The sequence below is a fragment of the Camarhynchus parvulus genome, chromosome 5, assembly GCF_901933205.1.
Source record: "Camarhynchus parvulus chromosome 5, STF_HiC, whole genome shotgun sequence".
Taxonomy (NCBI): domain Eukaryota; kingdom Metazoa; phylum Chordata; class Aves; order Passeriformes; family Thraupidae; genus Camarhynchus; species Camarhynchus parvulus.
The window spans coordinates 10,365,070-10,380,712 of NC_044575.1; the positions used below are offsets into that span (position 1 = coordinate 10,365,070).

Here is a 15,643-nt window from a genome sequence, read left to right on the forward strand (position 1 = left end):
AATCCAAGGAGATCTTCCATAATAGAAAAAAAAACAGAGGCTTTAAATTTCCCAGCTCTTCCTTTAGAGTTGCATTATCCTTGAAAATGGAATGGATAAGTGCAAGTTCGAGGAGGAAGATCAGTTTTTAATTTGACATAAGTGTATCACTGAAATTGATATATTGCATCACAAAATGCGCTATCACCACCAACAACAATGCAAAATTGTTTTGCAATTTATATAAATACATTTCTTGGAGCAAAGGAAAGCAAAGTTCTAGATCCATTCTTAAAAAAGATGCTCCTTGCTAGCCAGTCTAGTGACACATAAAAGCACCCTTGAAGTAAGACTGTATTCCTCACACCAAGGTAAAATTCTTCCCTTGACTTGTAAAATATAATTGTTCCAGAACTGACAACAGCACTAAAATTGGTGATTTCCCCCTATTTTTTTGTCATCTGCTTTATACATGAAGCCTTCTCACTGCTGCTGTCACATCTTCTGCCATGAGGCCCAAAATGGCTCCTCTGTCCTCAAAGCTTCTCATGCATTTTTAGGATGCATGTGAAGGTAAGCAGATGCCCAACCAGCAGATATTCAGAAATGATTTGTCAAATTGTCTGGGTGTTCCCAAGCAATGCAAGAAGGCAGGCTGGAAGCACATCTGTCAGCTTTTTCTACAAAAATAAAACCCTGTCTAGAGATTCCCTGGGGCCTGGAGCACATCTGGAAGTGCCCGTGAGTTAGAGGCACAACCCCCAGTGAGTTCTGCTCTGTGCAGCCCCTAAAGCTGCACAGCAACCATCCCAGGTCTCACACCACCACGAGGATGGATATTCCCATCCAAGGCTTCTGTAGTCAGGCTTTTCCATCTCAGGTGCTTTGCTTTCCAAGTGTCCCTTTGGTACTGGGCCAGGGCTCTGTGTCCCACCTTGTCCCCCGGGTGCAGGGAAGCGTTTGCTGGAGCCAGGCAGAGCCTGGGGCTGGGCAGCTCAGCAGGGAAACCCCAAAGCACCACCAAATCCTGCTACTCTGCTGATGCAAAAAAACACACCACACAGACCAATTTTCTGAAGACTGCATTTTGAGTATCATAATATATATATATGTGCATTTCATTTTTACAGATAAAAACTCAGTTTATTTTTAACCTGTATTTAAATTTTGGAGGCTTACATTAAATTAAGGTAGCTTGTTTAATATCAATTGTAACAGCAGGTGACATTTTTATATAAAAACAGCCTAAAGAAAAAAAAAAACCAACCCAAACATTTGATTTAAAAGACCTGACACCAATGATCTCAAGGCAAGATCAAACGCCAATGGATTTGCTTTTAGAAAAGAAAAAGGGGGCATTTAAGCCAACCCATTCACAGCCTCTCCCTGCTGGCTTCTTCATACAGTGGTTTTGATAGTGGTCCCAGAGGGAACTGTATTTTGCCTCTCTAGCTAAAATACTAGTTACTATAGCAACTTTGAAGGAAGAAAATTGTGGCTTCAAAACTGAAAGATTGGCAAAACTTCAAATACACTGTCTGGATCAGGCAGACAACAGCACACACTAATGCTGCAAGTGCAAAAAGAGGGGGAATGAAATGCAGGAGTAGTGCACCTGCACTACCATGATCTGGAAACAGAATATTCTGCACACCTGGGGAAAAAAATTGCATTTATATACCATAGCCCAGATCAGCCAATGACACTGGTTTTTAATAGATTGCATATGTAGGTGTTTCACCCATACACTTCAATTGACCTTAAGAACTTCACGTCTCATTTACCTGCCTTAGAGAGGATAACTTTTCTTTGTGCTTACAGTACATATTTGTTCAATTTTCTAGCTTGTACAGTGAGATCTTTAAAAAAAACAAAGGACACGGAGGGTGTTGCTATTTTTTCTTTAGCAGCAATGAAATATCACTAACCCCTTTTTACATATCCGAATTCAAGTCACAACCAGAGGTGACTGCACCACAAAGTCACCAGGTACAAAACTGCTAGTTCATTTTAAATTAATAACTTGAAATTATTTTCCCCAATACATCCCTTATTTTTTATTTTTATAAACAGCAAACATTTTGCTATTTTTGTACATAGGCTAGCAGGCTTGTTTCAATATGAAAGTGCTAATTCATTTACAGATTTATCAGTTATGTAGTGCTACATTAAGTGTCCAATATTCTACATATGAACAATCTTGATAAATGGAAATGATGAAGATTAAGTAAGGCTATCTGATTACCTTATCTTATTTACATTAAAAGAATAGACACCCAGTAGTAGGGATAAAAGGGAAAGAAACTGGGCAAATACTCATACTGCCACAGGTGTAAAAATTAAGTCTGCCTTCTAGCTTGTACTGTAAATGAGACATTTTAAATAGTCCTGCAGCCCATGTCTAGTTTTTTTTCCTCAGAAAAAGAAAAGCTGCCTTCACGACATCCCCTCTTCATTTCCGATCTCCAAAGTGTGTCATTTGAAGCTTTAAATTCAGATTCTTCCTATCTTCAAAAAAACCTCTGGTTTGCTTTCCAGTATCAGGTTGAATGATCAGGTCCCACTTCTGGGGCTTTTGTCCAATCTATTTATAAATTAGTTTAGAGTGAGTTGTAGATAACATGAACCAGTTCTGGAACCACTATTGGGAGGAACACAAGCTCTTCACTACAATCACACAGTAGCAGGAAAAGTGATAATTCAATTCATTCCTGGGGCAGGGCCTCCAAAATTAAATGAAGTTGGCACAACTGGAGCATTGAATTTGTATCCTCCATGCTTTTCGATCATTTTGGATTCTAAAAACAAAAAAACAGAAGAAGTTTTAGTGTGTGTGCAGGGGAGAAGACAGACCAAGATTCTGTGACTGACCACTTTGAGTTTCTCTGAGATACAGGTTTAACCTGGGGTTCCCCAGCCAAGGAATCAGCACCCACAAGTGAGATGTGCCAGGCCCCAGAGAACAGATGGACTGATTATTTTTTTTTTTAACTTCTCAATATTGTTACCACCATGCTTTCATGAATTTGTACTGTAAAAAGCCCACACTTTAGCTTTTGGACATGACTGTACTTCAGAAACAGGACCAGAAAGAATACTGCACTTATAAATTGGGTAACAGGCACACAATTCTTTCTGGTTAACATCAACAGACTTTGCAGTCTAATCAGTAACAGAGCATGTGCAAAAAAGCAGTACACAGATATTCGCTGAATTTTTGGTGTTCCTATCTCAATTCAACTATATAAGCAGAAACCACCACTGAAGCACCAGAAAAAGCCTTTTTACACATCCTGCTACCCAAGCAGGTAATCTGGACTTTAGGTTACTAGACCACAAAACATAATTCTGAGAGAAAACTACCAAGTTGATCGCTTTTAATTTTTAACCAGAATTTAAGATCTTTAGACATCTGAGGTGCACATATCCATCACTGTAACTACCAGTGATTGTTAAGGTGTCTGGTTTTACCATCCTATAAACGCTGCTGTAGGACAGGGATTACTGTAAACTGCTTTTTACAAGCTCTAATACATGGACAACTGAAAATCAGGTTGGTAATTTGGGTTGTACCTTTACTACAATCTAGATAATGCAGAAGGTGGCTTGTATTATTCCCAGGCCAAGATAACAACAACTTATTAATGTCTTATGTTGGTCTGAGAGCTTTCTCCTAAATCAAAACAGTTGCAATCTCTCTGGGAATACAGGTCAGCTCATATTATCTGGCAAATGTGCATTTTGGCTCTGTTTCTTTGAAAACAAGCCACAAAAATGTTGTCATGGCTAATGGAGCATAGGGGGAGAATCCCTCCCAGCTCCACAGAAGACAAATCTCTCAGCATATAGAAATTCTTCTAAGCTATATTAATAAGGGAGAACTGTATTTCAAATCCTTCTAACAGGATGTCCCCATGTGTGGTAAGTAGCCTAAACGTAGTATCAGTGTGCTGTGATAGTAGGCAAGAATTTCCCATAGGGATCTGGTCACTTAAATTAAACTTTACAACTTCTCTGAAAAAACAGTACAAAAACCACAAACAAACAAACACACACCTCAAACTCTTTTGTCTCCATAAAATGCAGTAGTATAAAATTACATTAAAAAATGTCTACTGCTTGATAGGAGTCACAGTGAAACTGTATTTTATAATCATTAAAATTGGATCATTCTGGACCCAAACAAGCTTTGTGAGGTGATTTAGGCTGTTCTCTCTTAAAAAGCACTTATTAAATGTGTATTCTTACTACCAATATTTTCACTGAAATAAATGATGAATTTCTGTTTTGAAACATCTCTAGCAACTGCTCACTAAGACAGATGACTGTAGCAACTGCTCACTGAGACAGATGATATGAGGCTGGTATATTCTTACTACCAATATTTTTATTGAAAAATTTATCAATTTCTATTTTGAAACATCTGTAGCAACTGCTGCTCACTAAGACACAGGATATGAGGCTGGACTGATCCCTCAATATGCAGTCTTGACTTAATAGTGTTATATATATTGGCTTATGCTCCAAAGTGAAAACCTAGGAAAAAAGGAAAAAATACGAACTGAATAAAGATTTAAAAATCTGTATTCTATGTAATATTTAATAGGCTTAATGATGTGGCTTTACAGATGGTACTACTTCCATAATTTAGTGTTCTCCTACCCACAGAATCCTTGTCTATCCCAGCTGGACTATGTGATACCTCAGGAAATCATTCATCAGTCACTTGATGTGTTTGTAAACATACCTGGAGTTCAACTATCTTCAGGTAATCAAATAAATTGTTTTCAAATCTAAGAAATTAGGACAAATATGCTTTTATTTCCTTGGCTACCTCCCCAGGTGTTTCTAGCACTCCTCTCACCTGTGGTATTGCCACTCAGTTTGTGCATGGAGGCTGGCAATTCTAAGAGCTTTCTAACAACCCTGTTCTGATGGAGCCACTCTCAGGCTTGACTGAAAGGCCTGTTCTGTGCTCCTTGAGCACATCATCATCATCCTCACTGTCATTTTCATGCTCCTTGAGCCCCCCCAGGGCAGGGCAGGGCCCAGGAGGCAGTGCTGTGTGAAGGTGTGAGTACCGTGTGCTGCCCGCCGCTGGTCCGCCAGGGTGGCGATGTCCTGCAGCTGCTTCCTCTGCTCCTCGCTCAAGCCCTGGGTCAAAGCCTGGTACCACACAGGGTTACGGTTCTGAATTGCTGCAGCAGAGAGAAAACATGAGCAAAAGGAAAGTGCTGATTAAAATGTTCTAGAACTCAGACCTTACTCACTCACTGCTGTTTTAATCAGAATAATATTCTGTTATGGTTACATAATTCAAGACACTTAAACACTAGTACAGCTTCTGACCTCCTCCCTACCACTGTAAATTCATTCAAGCAACTCCCTCTGCTATAGAAGTTTAACAATGCCATCTCCTTTCCAAAGAAAGAAATGGTTCAAGCCCATATTGGAAAGCTTGTTTGGAAGTTTTGAACAGGTTCTAGTTAACAGCGTACACTAAAGCTGAAATGTAACTTGTTGGCCGGGAAAAGAAATACAGTTACTTACTCTGAAAAATTGTTTTAAATATTTGATATTCATCAACAGGGTTATCTTCATCATCAATAATTGTGGAATAACCTTCCAAAGCAGTTTCTTCAGCATCATCTTCTTCCCAGTCTTCATCATCTCCATCTTCACCTGCCTGTTTTGCTAGAATTTCAAGATATTCTTGACCATCTTCATCAATGTCATCTTCATCGCTCCCCAGCTCATCTAAGTTAATTATAAAAAAACAAAAGTTTATCTTGAAAATGTCAAGAACAATTCTTTAGAAATGTGGCTAATTAGGTAAAACAGGCAGTGGAAGTGGTAACAATACCATGCAGGCTGGAAAGGGGGGAGCTCTTTTAACTCTGCCCTGGAAGAAGTCAGTTTTAAGAGGGAGTGGAAAGTAATATATACTTTGCACTATATATACTATACAGATAGACTTAAAAGTTGTCAAAAAGATATCCGGTGTTCTACTGCAGTGCTTCATTTTTGGAATTAGGATACTCAGAATAATTTCACATAGGAACTCAGTATCTCCATCAGGAAAAAATGAAACATACAAAATAGTATCAAAGGTTCCGTCTCCATACCTGTTTCCTCATCTTCTTCAGCTTCATCATCATCATCACTGTCATTTTCATGCTCTGCATGACAGGCATATGCTCTTTTCAATCCATTAAATAAAAGAATAAAAGCTGGCAGGATCTGCCCAGCAACTTGATTTAAAACCTGTGGTATTTGCTCCAGATTAATAAGAGCACACAAGCCAAGGACACACATCTTTCTGTCATGGAGTCTACAAAACAGAAGAGTAGAACAGTTGCAAGTTTTGTCATGATTTCCAAGCAGGTCATACACAGGTGTATCACAGAGAATCATCTCCAGAAGTACAAACACTCACCCCAGGAAACAGTCCACATCATTAAGCCACTGAGTTATGAAGTGATTGGTGACAGGCTCCACGTTATTGGGGAAACGAAGATTTTCCAACGTGTTTAATAGTAAATGAGGATTGTAATACAAAGCAGCTATGGCAACCTGGAGGCACATGGTTCGCAGTTCACTGGTTTTCACTTCTCTGGTCAGTCTCTCCAAGGCAGCTTCCACAAACAAGGGTATGCACTGGACAGTGAGAACATTCACACTCAGTGATCAAAAATAAAACTTGTCATTCTGTACTTCAACAGTGTGGCACATAAACACAGATGGCATAAAATTGAGTCATTTTTAATTGCCAGCAGAAGTCAGATACAAAGATGAAATGAAAATGTGAAAATATTTAATCACATGGATTTTGTGACATCCTGCACAGCAAATGTAACTTCTGGTTCTATAATCTTGTGTATTAAAAATGGAAAGTAGAGAAAATGTGTACACTACAAAGTCCAGAAAAATCAACTTATTCATCTCTCAAATTTCAACTGCCATATGTACATAATGAAGTCCCTGGTCCCTCTATTATATTGATTTGGATTCTAGGAACTTCATTTTCATTCTTCATTATTTCAAAGCTATGAGGCTGACAGAATAATTTTCATTAAATATTCACTACAATTAACGTCGAATGCAATTAATTGACTTTTTAGAACCAAGATGCTCCTCAGGTGGCACTCTTCCAGACTCATGAAAACACCAGTTTTGCAGTGTCCTAAATTCTGAGCCAAAGCATGCAAGAACTCTCTGCAGTGCTCTCAGTGAGTAACACTGACAGGATTATCAGTTGCACCACATGAAGTGCTCATAACAAAACTCATCTTAATACATAATCAATTCATACTACACAATAAATATTTTAAAAGTATTAGTTTTAGCAACCAAAGTCATTACCAACCTGATCAATGCCACGCCCTTTACACTGAAGAATAATTACTTCTAACAGCTTTGCTGCATGACATTCTGCATCTTCTCCAGCAACTCCTGTAAGGACCTGAAACACAGCCATTACTGGTGGTGTATCCCCTCAAGGAGTATTCTCTAGACACTGCTTTGCTTTGAAAAGCTGGTATGAATTTACCCCCTCTAACAATGCCAGCATTAACAGCCATCAGTGAAGCAGCCAGATCTACAGCAATGGCTCAGTGTGACAACCAGGAACTGGAAACTGCTGGAATTGGGCAAAACAAACCAAATGTACAAATACTCAAGATCTCTATGGATGCTGAGCCTATCACAGTTACTGTAAAAGCATCAGCTGCTATTTTGCCAAGGATTATTTCCATAAATGAAAGAAAACCTTTACTTATCCATCAATGTACTGAATTTTGTAGAAGTTTTATTTACAAAAATGGGCTATCCAGTGGAAGATCATGCAATACCTAAAACCTATGTTAAAAATTCACTGTGCTCAGGTAACACCAATCACTAAGTGGTCATGACAGGCTAATTTTATATATAAGATTCCAAGAAATTACAAACATCCCAATAGGCCTGGTTGCAACTTGTTTTCAACAAAGGCTGGCAAGAGTTATTCACGAGTATTTATAGAATACTAAAATAGTTATTCACTGTAATATTTTAACATTTTCAAAAGAATTACTCAGGAAATACCATGGGCATCACAGCTGACAGTTCACCTAAGCTCTTATTATAGACACCACACCCCATATCCAGGAGTGGAAATCTGAAATCTATTACTATTAGAGATGGTAAAGCATTAACACATATCTTATAAAAAAGTATTCCTTTCCTCACATGGTGCTAACACTCTAGAAAGCTGTATATTCTAGAATTTGACTGGACAAAGAAAGCCCAGTAATACAAATTAAAATACAGAAACCCTGCCCAAAAGTGCCTGGACTGAGTCAGACCAACTGCATTCTGCTCCCAGCTTTCACCACTGATGTGGCACAAACTCGGGGAGACAACTTCCTATTCCTGTCCCTTTACCTTCCATCCCCACACACTTATTTAGCACACAGGTGTCAGACCTTCAGCACACATGCAGCATGTGTATCCTGGCCATGGTGAGGCTACAAATCCCAGATGGAAGAATCCACCTACCTTTTGCAATCTGTCTTGCATGCCCATATGCACAAAGTGTATTGCACCAAACCTGCTTTGTTTATTCTGCTTTTGTTGTGTAGGATTTCTTTTTCCCTTCTGCCAAAAGCATGTATCTGAAATTTTGATGCAATCTCTTTAAAATTCTCTGCAATAACTTAGTAATTTCAGGAATCTTAGAGGATGTTAGATAGCAAAATGCTTTAAAGAGCAGAAGTCAAAAGCTGCTGTGGAAAAAAATACCCAGTTTAACACGGTTATTTCTTCAGAGATGACAGGTTTTGTTACCACACAGGAATCTACTCACCTTCTTGCACATACTGTAGATCATTTCAAGATATTTTGTGTCTGACAGAAGTGTATCTGTATCAACAGTCACATAATTATGCAAGAGAGGCATCATATCTGTGTTAAAAAGAAGGATGATCACTGTTAGGTATCATCTGTTTGCTATTAAAATCAGGTTGAAATCTGTGTATTAATAATTACAGTTCTTGCATAATGCTTGCCAAGATAAGCCTGCAAGTCATAGGTGCCTTAGCAAAACAAGTCTGGTAGCAGCAACAGCAAAATAAAAATATTTCAAGTGTAACCTCACTTGAGTGTTCTCCTAAGATTTCAGTCATGATGCAATTAATTGTATGGCTGAAATTGCATCCATGAAACCCTCTGGCTCCCTGATTTATTTATATTACTTACCAGTAAAATAATCAAAACCATCCTGCTGGAAGACTTCAAACACAAGAGGAAGAAGCTGCCACATTTGTGCAGAAACCTGTTGGCAGGTCAGACTATGAGCCAAGGAAAAGATCTCCTCGTAGAACTCTAAAACAAACAGAATCTAGGTAAATAGCATGCCAATGCCATGCACTTCTAAAAGTAAGCCAGCAGAAGTACAAATACCTAATACATGCTGCTGCAAAACTGTTCCAATCACTTGCAAACAGATCCCTTCCAGCTGCTGGGTAATCTGAAAAATAAAATAAAATAAAAAAGAACAGGTAATGACTATTTTCAATACTTTGGAGTTGAAATGAAACACATTTTAAAATTTGTCAAAGCAGCTTCTATATATACAATATAGTTTTTAAGAACTATTAGAAATGCCTCACATTTTAGAGCACTAAATGTGTAACAGCACAGCTCAGCTGTGCTCAGCACTCAGCTAAGGACTTGCAAGATAGCTTTCAATACAAGGTGGTTTTTGAGTACTGGAAGAATCTCATTATAGGGAATCCTTTAAAAAGAAAAGCCTGACTAACCCTCTGCACCAGTTCAGTCCCATTAAAACACTGTAAGCAAATATATATATATATATCTCAAAGGAGTAAACAATTGAAATCACAGGAGGTATTTTCTATCCCAGAAAAGAAATTAAATTAAAAAAAAAAAAAAACCAAAAAAATCCTAAATACCAAACCACTTCCCAAACCTAGCTTAGGATGTTCATATGGTATGGAGACCACCAGTGTAAATGCTGGTCCTACAGATTCAGTCAGTGTTCCCAACTGGTATCTGTTAGTCCATGAAATAGCTAACAAAACAGTCAATAACCTGTTGAGGGCACTCACCTTGCACAGGGACAAGTAAAGGCTGAGTTTCTGGTTTTAGCTATGCAGAACAGGATTTGAGCCTAACCTGCTAAATACCTTATCTCTTGGAACACTGGTCATCCTGTGGGAGATGTCTCTAAATATAAATGTTTACTGGTCAACATTTTCAAACTGAGCTCCTCAGGACTAGCATATCATTACACAGACTCTTAACTTAGAAGGCAAGGATTTACTGACAAAAACAAGTACAAACAGCTCTAGCAACAAGTAAATGATCTGAGCTGGTCCTTGGTGTGGCAGCACTGAATTCTTGGGAATTTCCTTGGGAATTTGATGCTGCTTCTTCAATGAAGCCTTCAGAGCTCTACAGCTTATTACTGAACTTTTTAGTCACTAAAAAACTATAATGTATTTATTAAAAGCCTGTAGCTGACTTTGTCAATAAAGATTTTAATTGGAAATAGCATCTTTTGAACTGGCTGTACTCTGGACAGAAGTGACTCCATTCAGTAAACCAAAACGAAATGACAGAAGTTTTAATCCCAGAGGAAAATTCTCCAGGGCAGATGAGGCAGGTAAAATCCCCATCTCTGAGCACAGCCACAAGAGCTGTATTTACCCACATCGATTCTGTCACAGAGAGCCAACCCAGCCAGCAGAGTCAATGTTTACAGCTATGTGAAGCTTTATGTGTTTTGTTTGAAGGGCAGACCTCATCAAATCCGATGTGTGTTCCCAGCTGAGCTGACAGAGCTCCACCTGCTACAGACACATTGCTTCTACTATTTGAACAAGAAGCTGGATTCTTATGGGAAATACTGTGGCAACATTTATGCTCTATTACTGCATGTATTGCATTAGAAAAGTGACCCACTCTGTCACAACTTGGCTACATGATAAGTACTTCACTATTTTCTGTTTTAATATCTTTTTGGCCAAAAGGACAGCTTTTCATGTAACAATGCTAGGACTATAAAAGACTTACAGTGTTCTTACACCATACATATCAACTTTAAAGTAATTTTTACTTACTTCCTTGTGATCTTCAACTACACTGAGAAGTGTATCAATAGTATTCAAGATTCCCATTGCTGTCACTGCTTTGTCATCACTGCCCTCTTCATCTGGACCAGTCTGGATTACCTGGTTAAATGTCATTGCCTGCACAAAACAGCAGAACAACCCATAAATATGTCAATAAATTGTAGAAGTCTGGCACTCTACACAATTTCAGAAGGACTTCTGCTGAGAAAGTGTGTACAAATAATAGCAAGTGACTGCTCTGCTCCAGAATTTCTTCTCAGGATGATAAAATTTGGATGTTAAACTATTGGAGCTGTCTTTACCCTTTATCTACTCCTGATAGAAAATATGTAAATGACATTATGTCCCATGCAAAAGAATACATTTTCCCTTGGTAAGTTCTTCTGACACAAAGTTGCCTCAGTAGCTGTAGACTGGAACACTTGGCACGCATTCCCAGAGAGGACACACAAACAATTCCATTTTTACTCCAAGGCCTTTAATAGGGAAGCACTGAGCTGACCTCTGCTTTTGCAACCATTAATACAACTTGCTAGATATGGCCATTCAAGCTCTGAATTTCTCCTGCAGATTCAACTTTATTTTCACACGAAACTTTTAATTAAAAATTTACTCTTAAATATTTTAAAACAGACAACCTAAGTGACATTATAGAGACTACCTAAAATGTGCTACCAATTTCATTATTACCACTATCAGGAGGAAATATGCAAAGATTTCACAAACATTTCTAGAATTGTTCTTAGAGAAATTTCTACTCAGTGTAAGTTATCAAGCCACTTCTGATGAAACACTGTCTAAATGAAGAAAATTACTTGTATCAATGCACTTAGACTGGAGTGACAACAGCTATTAACTGATGGTCATACTCAACTATCAATTTTAAACACCAATCTTTCCCATATTAAACATCTTCCCAAGCCACTGTAAAGTCTCACCAAATGCTGTGTCATTTCTACTGCAATTGGGGTAACTTCTTCACTATATTCACAGATCATCTTCTGAATCACATTAGTAAGATCATCATTTTCAGTCTCTCTTATAATATGAAGCAAAGCTTGCATTACAGGTCTAATGAATGGAGTAATATATTCTTTAGCTGTAAAACAGGTGGAATGTTTGAATTAACATTCTTAGAAAACCACAGATCAGTTTAAGAACCTACACCTCAAATAACTTTATTTACTGCTTCAGCATTAACATGCCAAAACCATGAGTAGAATAAATCATTATAGCAATACTACCATTCAGAACAGATTTTAATAATATATAACAAGAGGATTGAAATTTAAGTTTGAAAACCAGAGCACTGAAGTCTGAATTAATAAAATGCAAGATTACTGATCAATGCAAATGTTAATTGAATGGGAACTGGTATATATACACCTTTGTCAAATTACCTGAAGTATTAAATATATAGTTTATGTTTGCTTTGTGGCTTTTATGCCAGCTTCAGGAATACTAAGCCATCTAAAACCTGCTTGGATCAAGATAGTTTTTTATTTCTTTAAATAAACTTTAACATGAATGAATATATGCCAAGACAGATATCGCCACTGTATTTCTGATTCAATTATTAGGTACCATAAAACTGGATTTACTGTACCATGAAGCTCTTGTTTACTACATTTTAATAATCATAATGTCTTAAAATGTTAAAATGCAATTTATTTTTAAAAATTAAACTTTTCTAGTTGAAAAATTTAGAGTAAATGATTACAAGTTACAATTGCAAGAGGGAAATTAACATCAGGGAAGGAGAGAACAAGTCTGCCTGAATATCACAAAGTTAACAGCTATTCCATTAAAGCTTCCTGTAGCTGTAGGAAAAGGCTCCTACCTTTCTCTTGATTACTGATGAGAACTTGAAGAGCTATTGCAGCTTCTACTTTCACAGGCATTTCCCTATCATCTATCAGACACCTTCTCGTGAGTTCTAAGGCTGTCTGGAGATTCTGGTCACTTTTAAATTTGACTTCACAAAAATAATGAAGAACCCAGCAAGCCTGAAAAAAAAAAAGACATTGAAGAAATTCAGAGCTGCAAAAGCTACAAAGAGGATTACCAACTGTTTGTATACCCATAACCTACAAAAATCATTGAATCTGAGGTGCAACTCCTGATGAATAAAGATACTGTAAGAGTTGTCAGAGATGAAAATGTCTGAGAGTGTGGAGGCTGGTCAGTGGGAGGCTGTCTTGCAGACATCACTAAACCAGTACTATGATCTCAGGTTCATCTTTGGCCACAGGTTTTGTGTGAGCAGTACAGTCTATGTGCAAAACACACACAGACCCTACCACCAGACACAGATGGGAAACTGTGCACACAGCGCTGCAGCCATTCCAAAACTACACAGGGGCTATCTATAATCACATGTAAAAAATAGTACCCGTCCCTGGAAAAGCTGTACAATTTATTATGGAAAAGGTGCAGAAAGGAGAGCATCTGTGAGAGGGAAGAAATTGCAGATTTCTGAATTCTTCAGTTGGAACAGTGTTTCTCACCAGTAAATGCCACACTTCCTTACCCGAGCTCTCATGTAACCCAGCTCACTGCTGAAGAGAGGGAACACATGATTCTGCAACATATATTCCATCTGATCCTTATAGATCTTTTTCTGTCAAAATATGAAGGGAAGCACATCAGTTTAAAACTTCATATAAAAATGTATTTCTATCCCAGTAAAAAAAGTCACACGTGATAAAGTGTGAAGAGTGCAACAAACCCTCAGACTTTTCACTTATCCCTTTTTTAAAGTCAATGATGTAACAATGATCTCCTATATTAGTAATTGAACTTGGATCCTACATGGATTTTTAAAATTTTCAGTCATAATAGTGACACCTTTTTCCCCAGCCATTTTTTAACCCCAAGAGACACCTTTCTGTTGGCAGCACATTGGCACCAAAAGTAAAAGTGGTCAGGGAAAGTGCTTAGAGCTATGGTCCAAATACAAGTCCATGCCATGCATCTATTTTGCTACCATTTTAACCAAGCAACATCTCTAATTTCATTTTTATTTCCTCTCTTCTAGACACAAAAACCAGTCCATTACATAAACAGCCTCTCACTGTGCACTTTTTTCCTTTCTTCCACAAAAAAAGGAATGTAATTAAGTGAAGCATAGAAATGGTGTAGTAATTCTCACCAGAAGCACAGAACTTAAAGGAACTTAATAACTGAACTTGAACATGTCTATAAAACTTTGGTAATTAAGTAATTAAGCTGACATTAAACCCAAAACAATTAAGTTCAACAGTTAAAAAAAAACCTGGCAGCAATTCAGAAACTTGTGAACTCAGAGCTATTTGCATTTCTTCTAAGGCACTACATGTTAGAAACAGCATAGGAGGGGCAAAAAAAAAGGATGAAAAGAACTACTAGATTTGTTCTGCTTACTTTTAGGAGAATTTCAGCCAAAGAACCAATCATATGTAAAGCACCATCCTTCTTGCGAGGATCAGCATTTGGCTCCGTAAGGATTTGATAACAAAAGCCCATTGTCTTCTGCAGGACCTAGATTACATGTAAGGTCAGTCACAGTATTCCAGTCAATCACCCCAGGTACCATTCTCTGTGCTCTGAAATGCTACAATATCTAATAGCCTGCTCCAAGTCTGGAATGTGGGCAATGTTTTATGTCTTTGTTATAAACACACAATATTCTGTCAAGAATGGGTCCTAGGGGAATTTGCAAATACAAAAAACCATAAATAGACCAGTGCAAAATAAATTTGGAATTTCAAATTTTAGCATACTATGATATCAGAACAGAAAAATAAAAACTTTTATTAATAGCTCTTTCAGCAAATAAACTGAATTTAGCTGGTGGTATTTCAGTATAATCCTTGAACAACTTACCTCTTTCCTTTTACTACACGATGTAAACAATAATGTCTGAGCAGCAGTTGTTGGAGAAATGAAGTCTTCAAATACATCTGTTAAATAACATTGTAACAGTTTTAAATTCCAGTCCTTTACTACAGTTCATGATCCCAATCTATTTAATATGAAAAAAAGAGCACCCTTCAGGTGGTTAATCATGCTATCTTGCTAGAGATATTCCAAGACCAAAGAGCAACGTATACATACCATATGGATACATATGGTTCATGTTTTCCATGATGACTGCCTCTACATGTCTAATTTCAAGTTCTATGTCTCTTATTTTTAAGATAAATCGTTTTCAACAGTAGAAGCAGACACAACAGTCAAGTTTTAACATGGATGTTATTTGCTCTACAGGCCAGCACACAGAATTAATTGGGTTAAAAAATGCACTGTTTCTCATTTCTCTGCAGAAGAGGATTATCAGAGCCTTGTGCAATACCTGTAGTGTTTACAGGTATGCCTCTGACCTGAGGGATAAAAACTCCCAAACTCCTCAAGATTCTTTGTTCCAGCCACATAAACATTCCTAGTGAGGGGATGAATTTGTTCAGGGAGTCTGAAGTATATTTTTTTTTGTTCCCAGCCTCAGAGGACTGCACAGACTTAGAGTAAACCCCAACATAAAGTAGCAGAGCACA

General features: G+C 37.7%; 1 protein-coding gene and 1 non-coding gene across 2 annotated transcripts in view; both read right to left on the reverse strand.

Moving 5' to 3' along the window:
* Positions 1 to 1,048: 1,048 nt before the first annotated feature.
* Positions 1,049 to 15,643, reverse strand: part of IPO7 (importin 7) — a 33,657-nt gene continuing 19,062 nt past the window's right edge. The window contains exons 11-25 of the mRNA XM_030948759.1: positions 14,976 to 15,052; positions 14,514 to 14,630; positions 13,642 to 13,731; positions 12,952 to 13,117; positions 12,050 to 12,210; positions 11,100 to 11,228; positions 9,418 to 9,484; positions 9,214 to 9,339; positions 8,822 to 8,919; positions 7,346 to 7,441; positions 6,416 to 6,636; positions 6,105 to 6,310; positions 5,530 to 5,736; positions 5,061 to 5,177; positions 1,049 to 2,777 (exon numbers count right to left, since the gene is read on the reverse strand). Of these exons, the coding sequence (XP_030804619.1) occupies positions 2,680 to 2,777; positions 5,061 to 5,177; positions 5,530 to 5,736; positions 6,105 to 6,310; positions 6,416 to 6,636; positions 7,346 to 7,441; positions 8,822 to 8,919; positions 9,214 to 9,339; positions 9,418 to 9,484; positions 11,100 to 11,228; positions 12,050 to 12,210; positions 12,952 to 13,117; positions 13,642 to 13,731; positions 14,514 to 14,630; positions 14,976 to 15,052 (1,976 nt within the window). The 3' untranslated portion in view covers positions 1,049 to 2,679. The remainder of the gene's footprint in view (positions 2,778 to 5,060; positions 5,178 to 5,529; positions 5,737 to 6,104; positions 6,311 to 6,415; positions 6,637 to 7,345; positions 7,442 to 8,821; positions 8,920 to 9,213; positions 9,340 to 9,417; positions 9,485 to 11,099; positions 11,229 to 12,049; positions 12,211 to 12,951; positions 13,118 to 13,641; positions 13,732 to 14,513; positions 14,631 to 14,975; positions 15,053 to 15,643) is intronic.
* On the reverse strand, positions 13,269 to 13,449 carry LOC115904860. Its single transcript, XR_004060818.1, has one exon. It is a non-coding gene; the product is annotated as a small nucleolar RNA SNORA23 (small nucleolar RNA).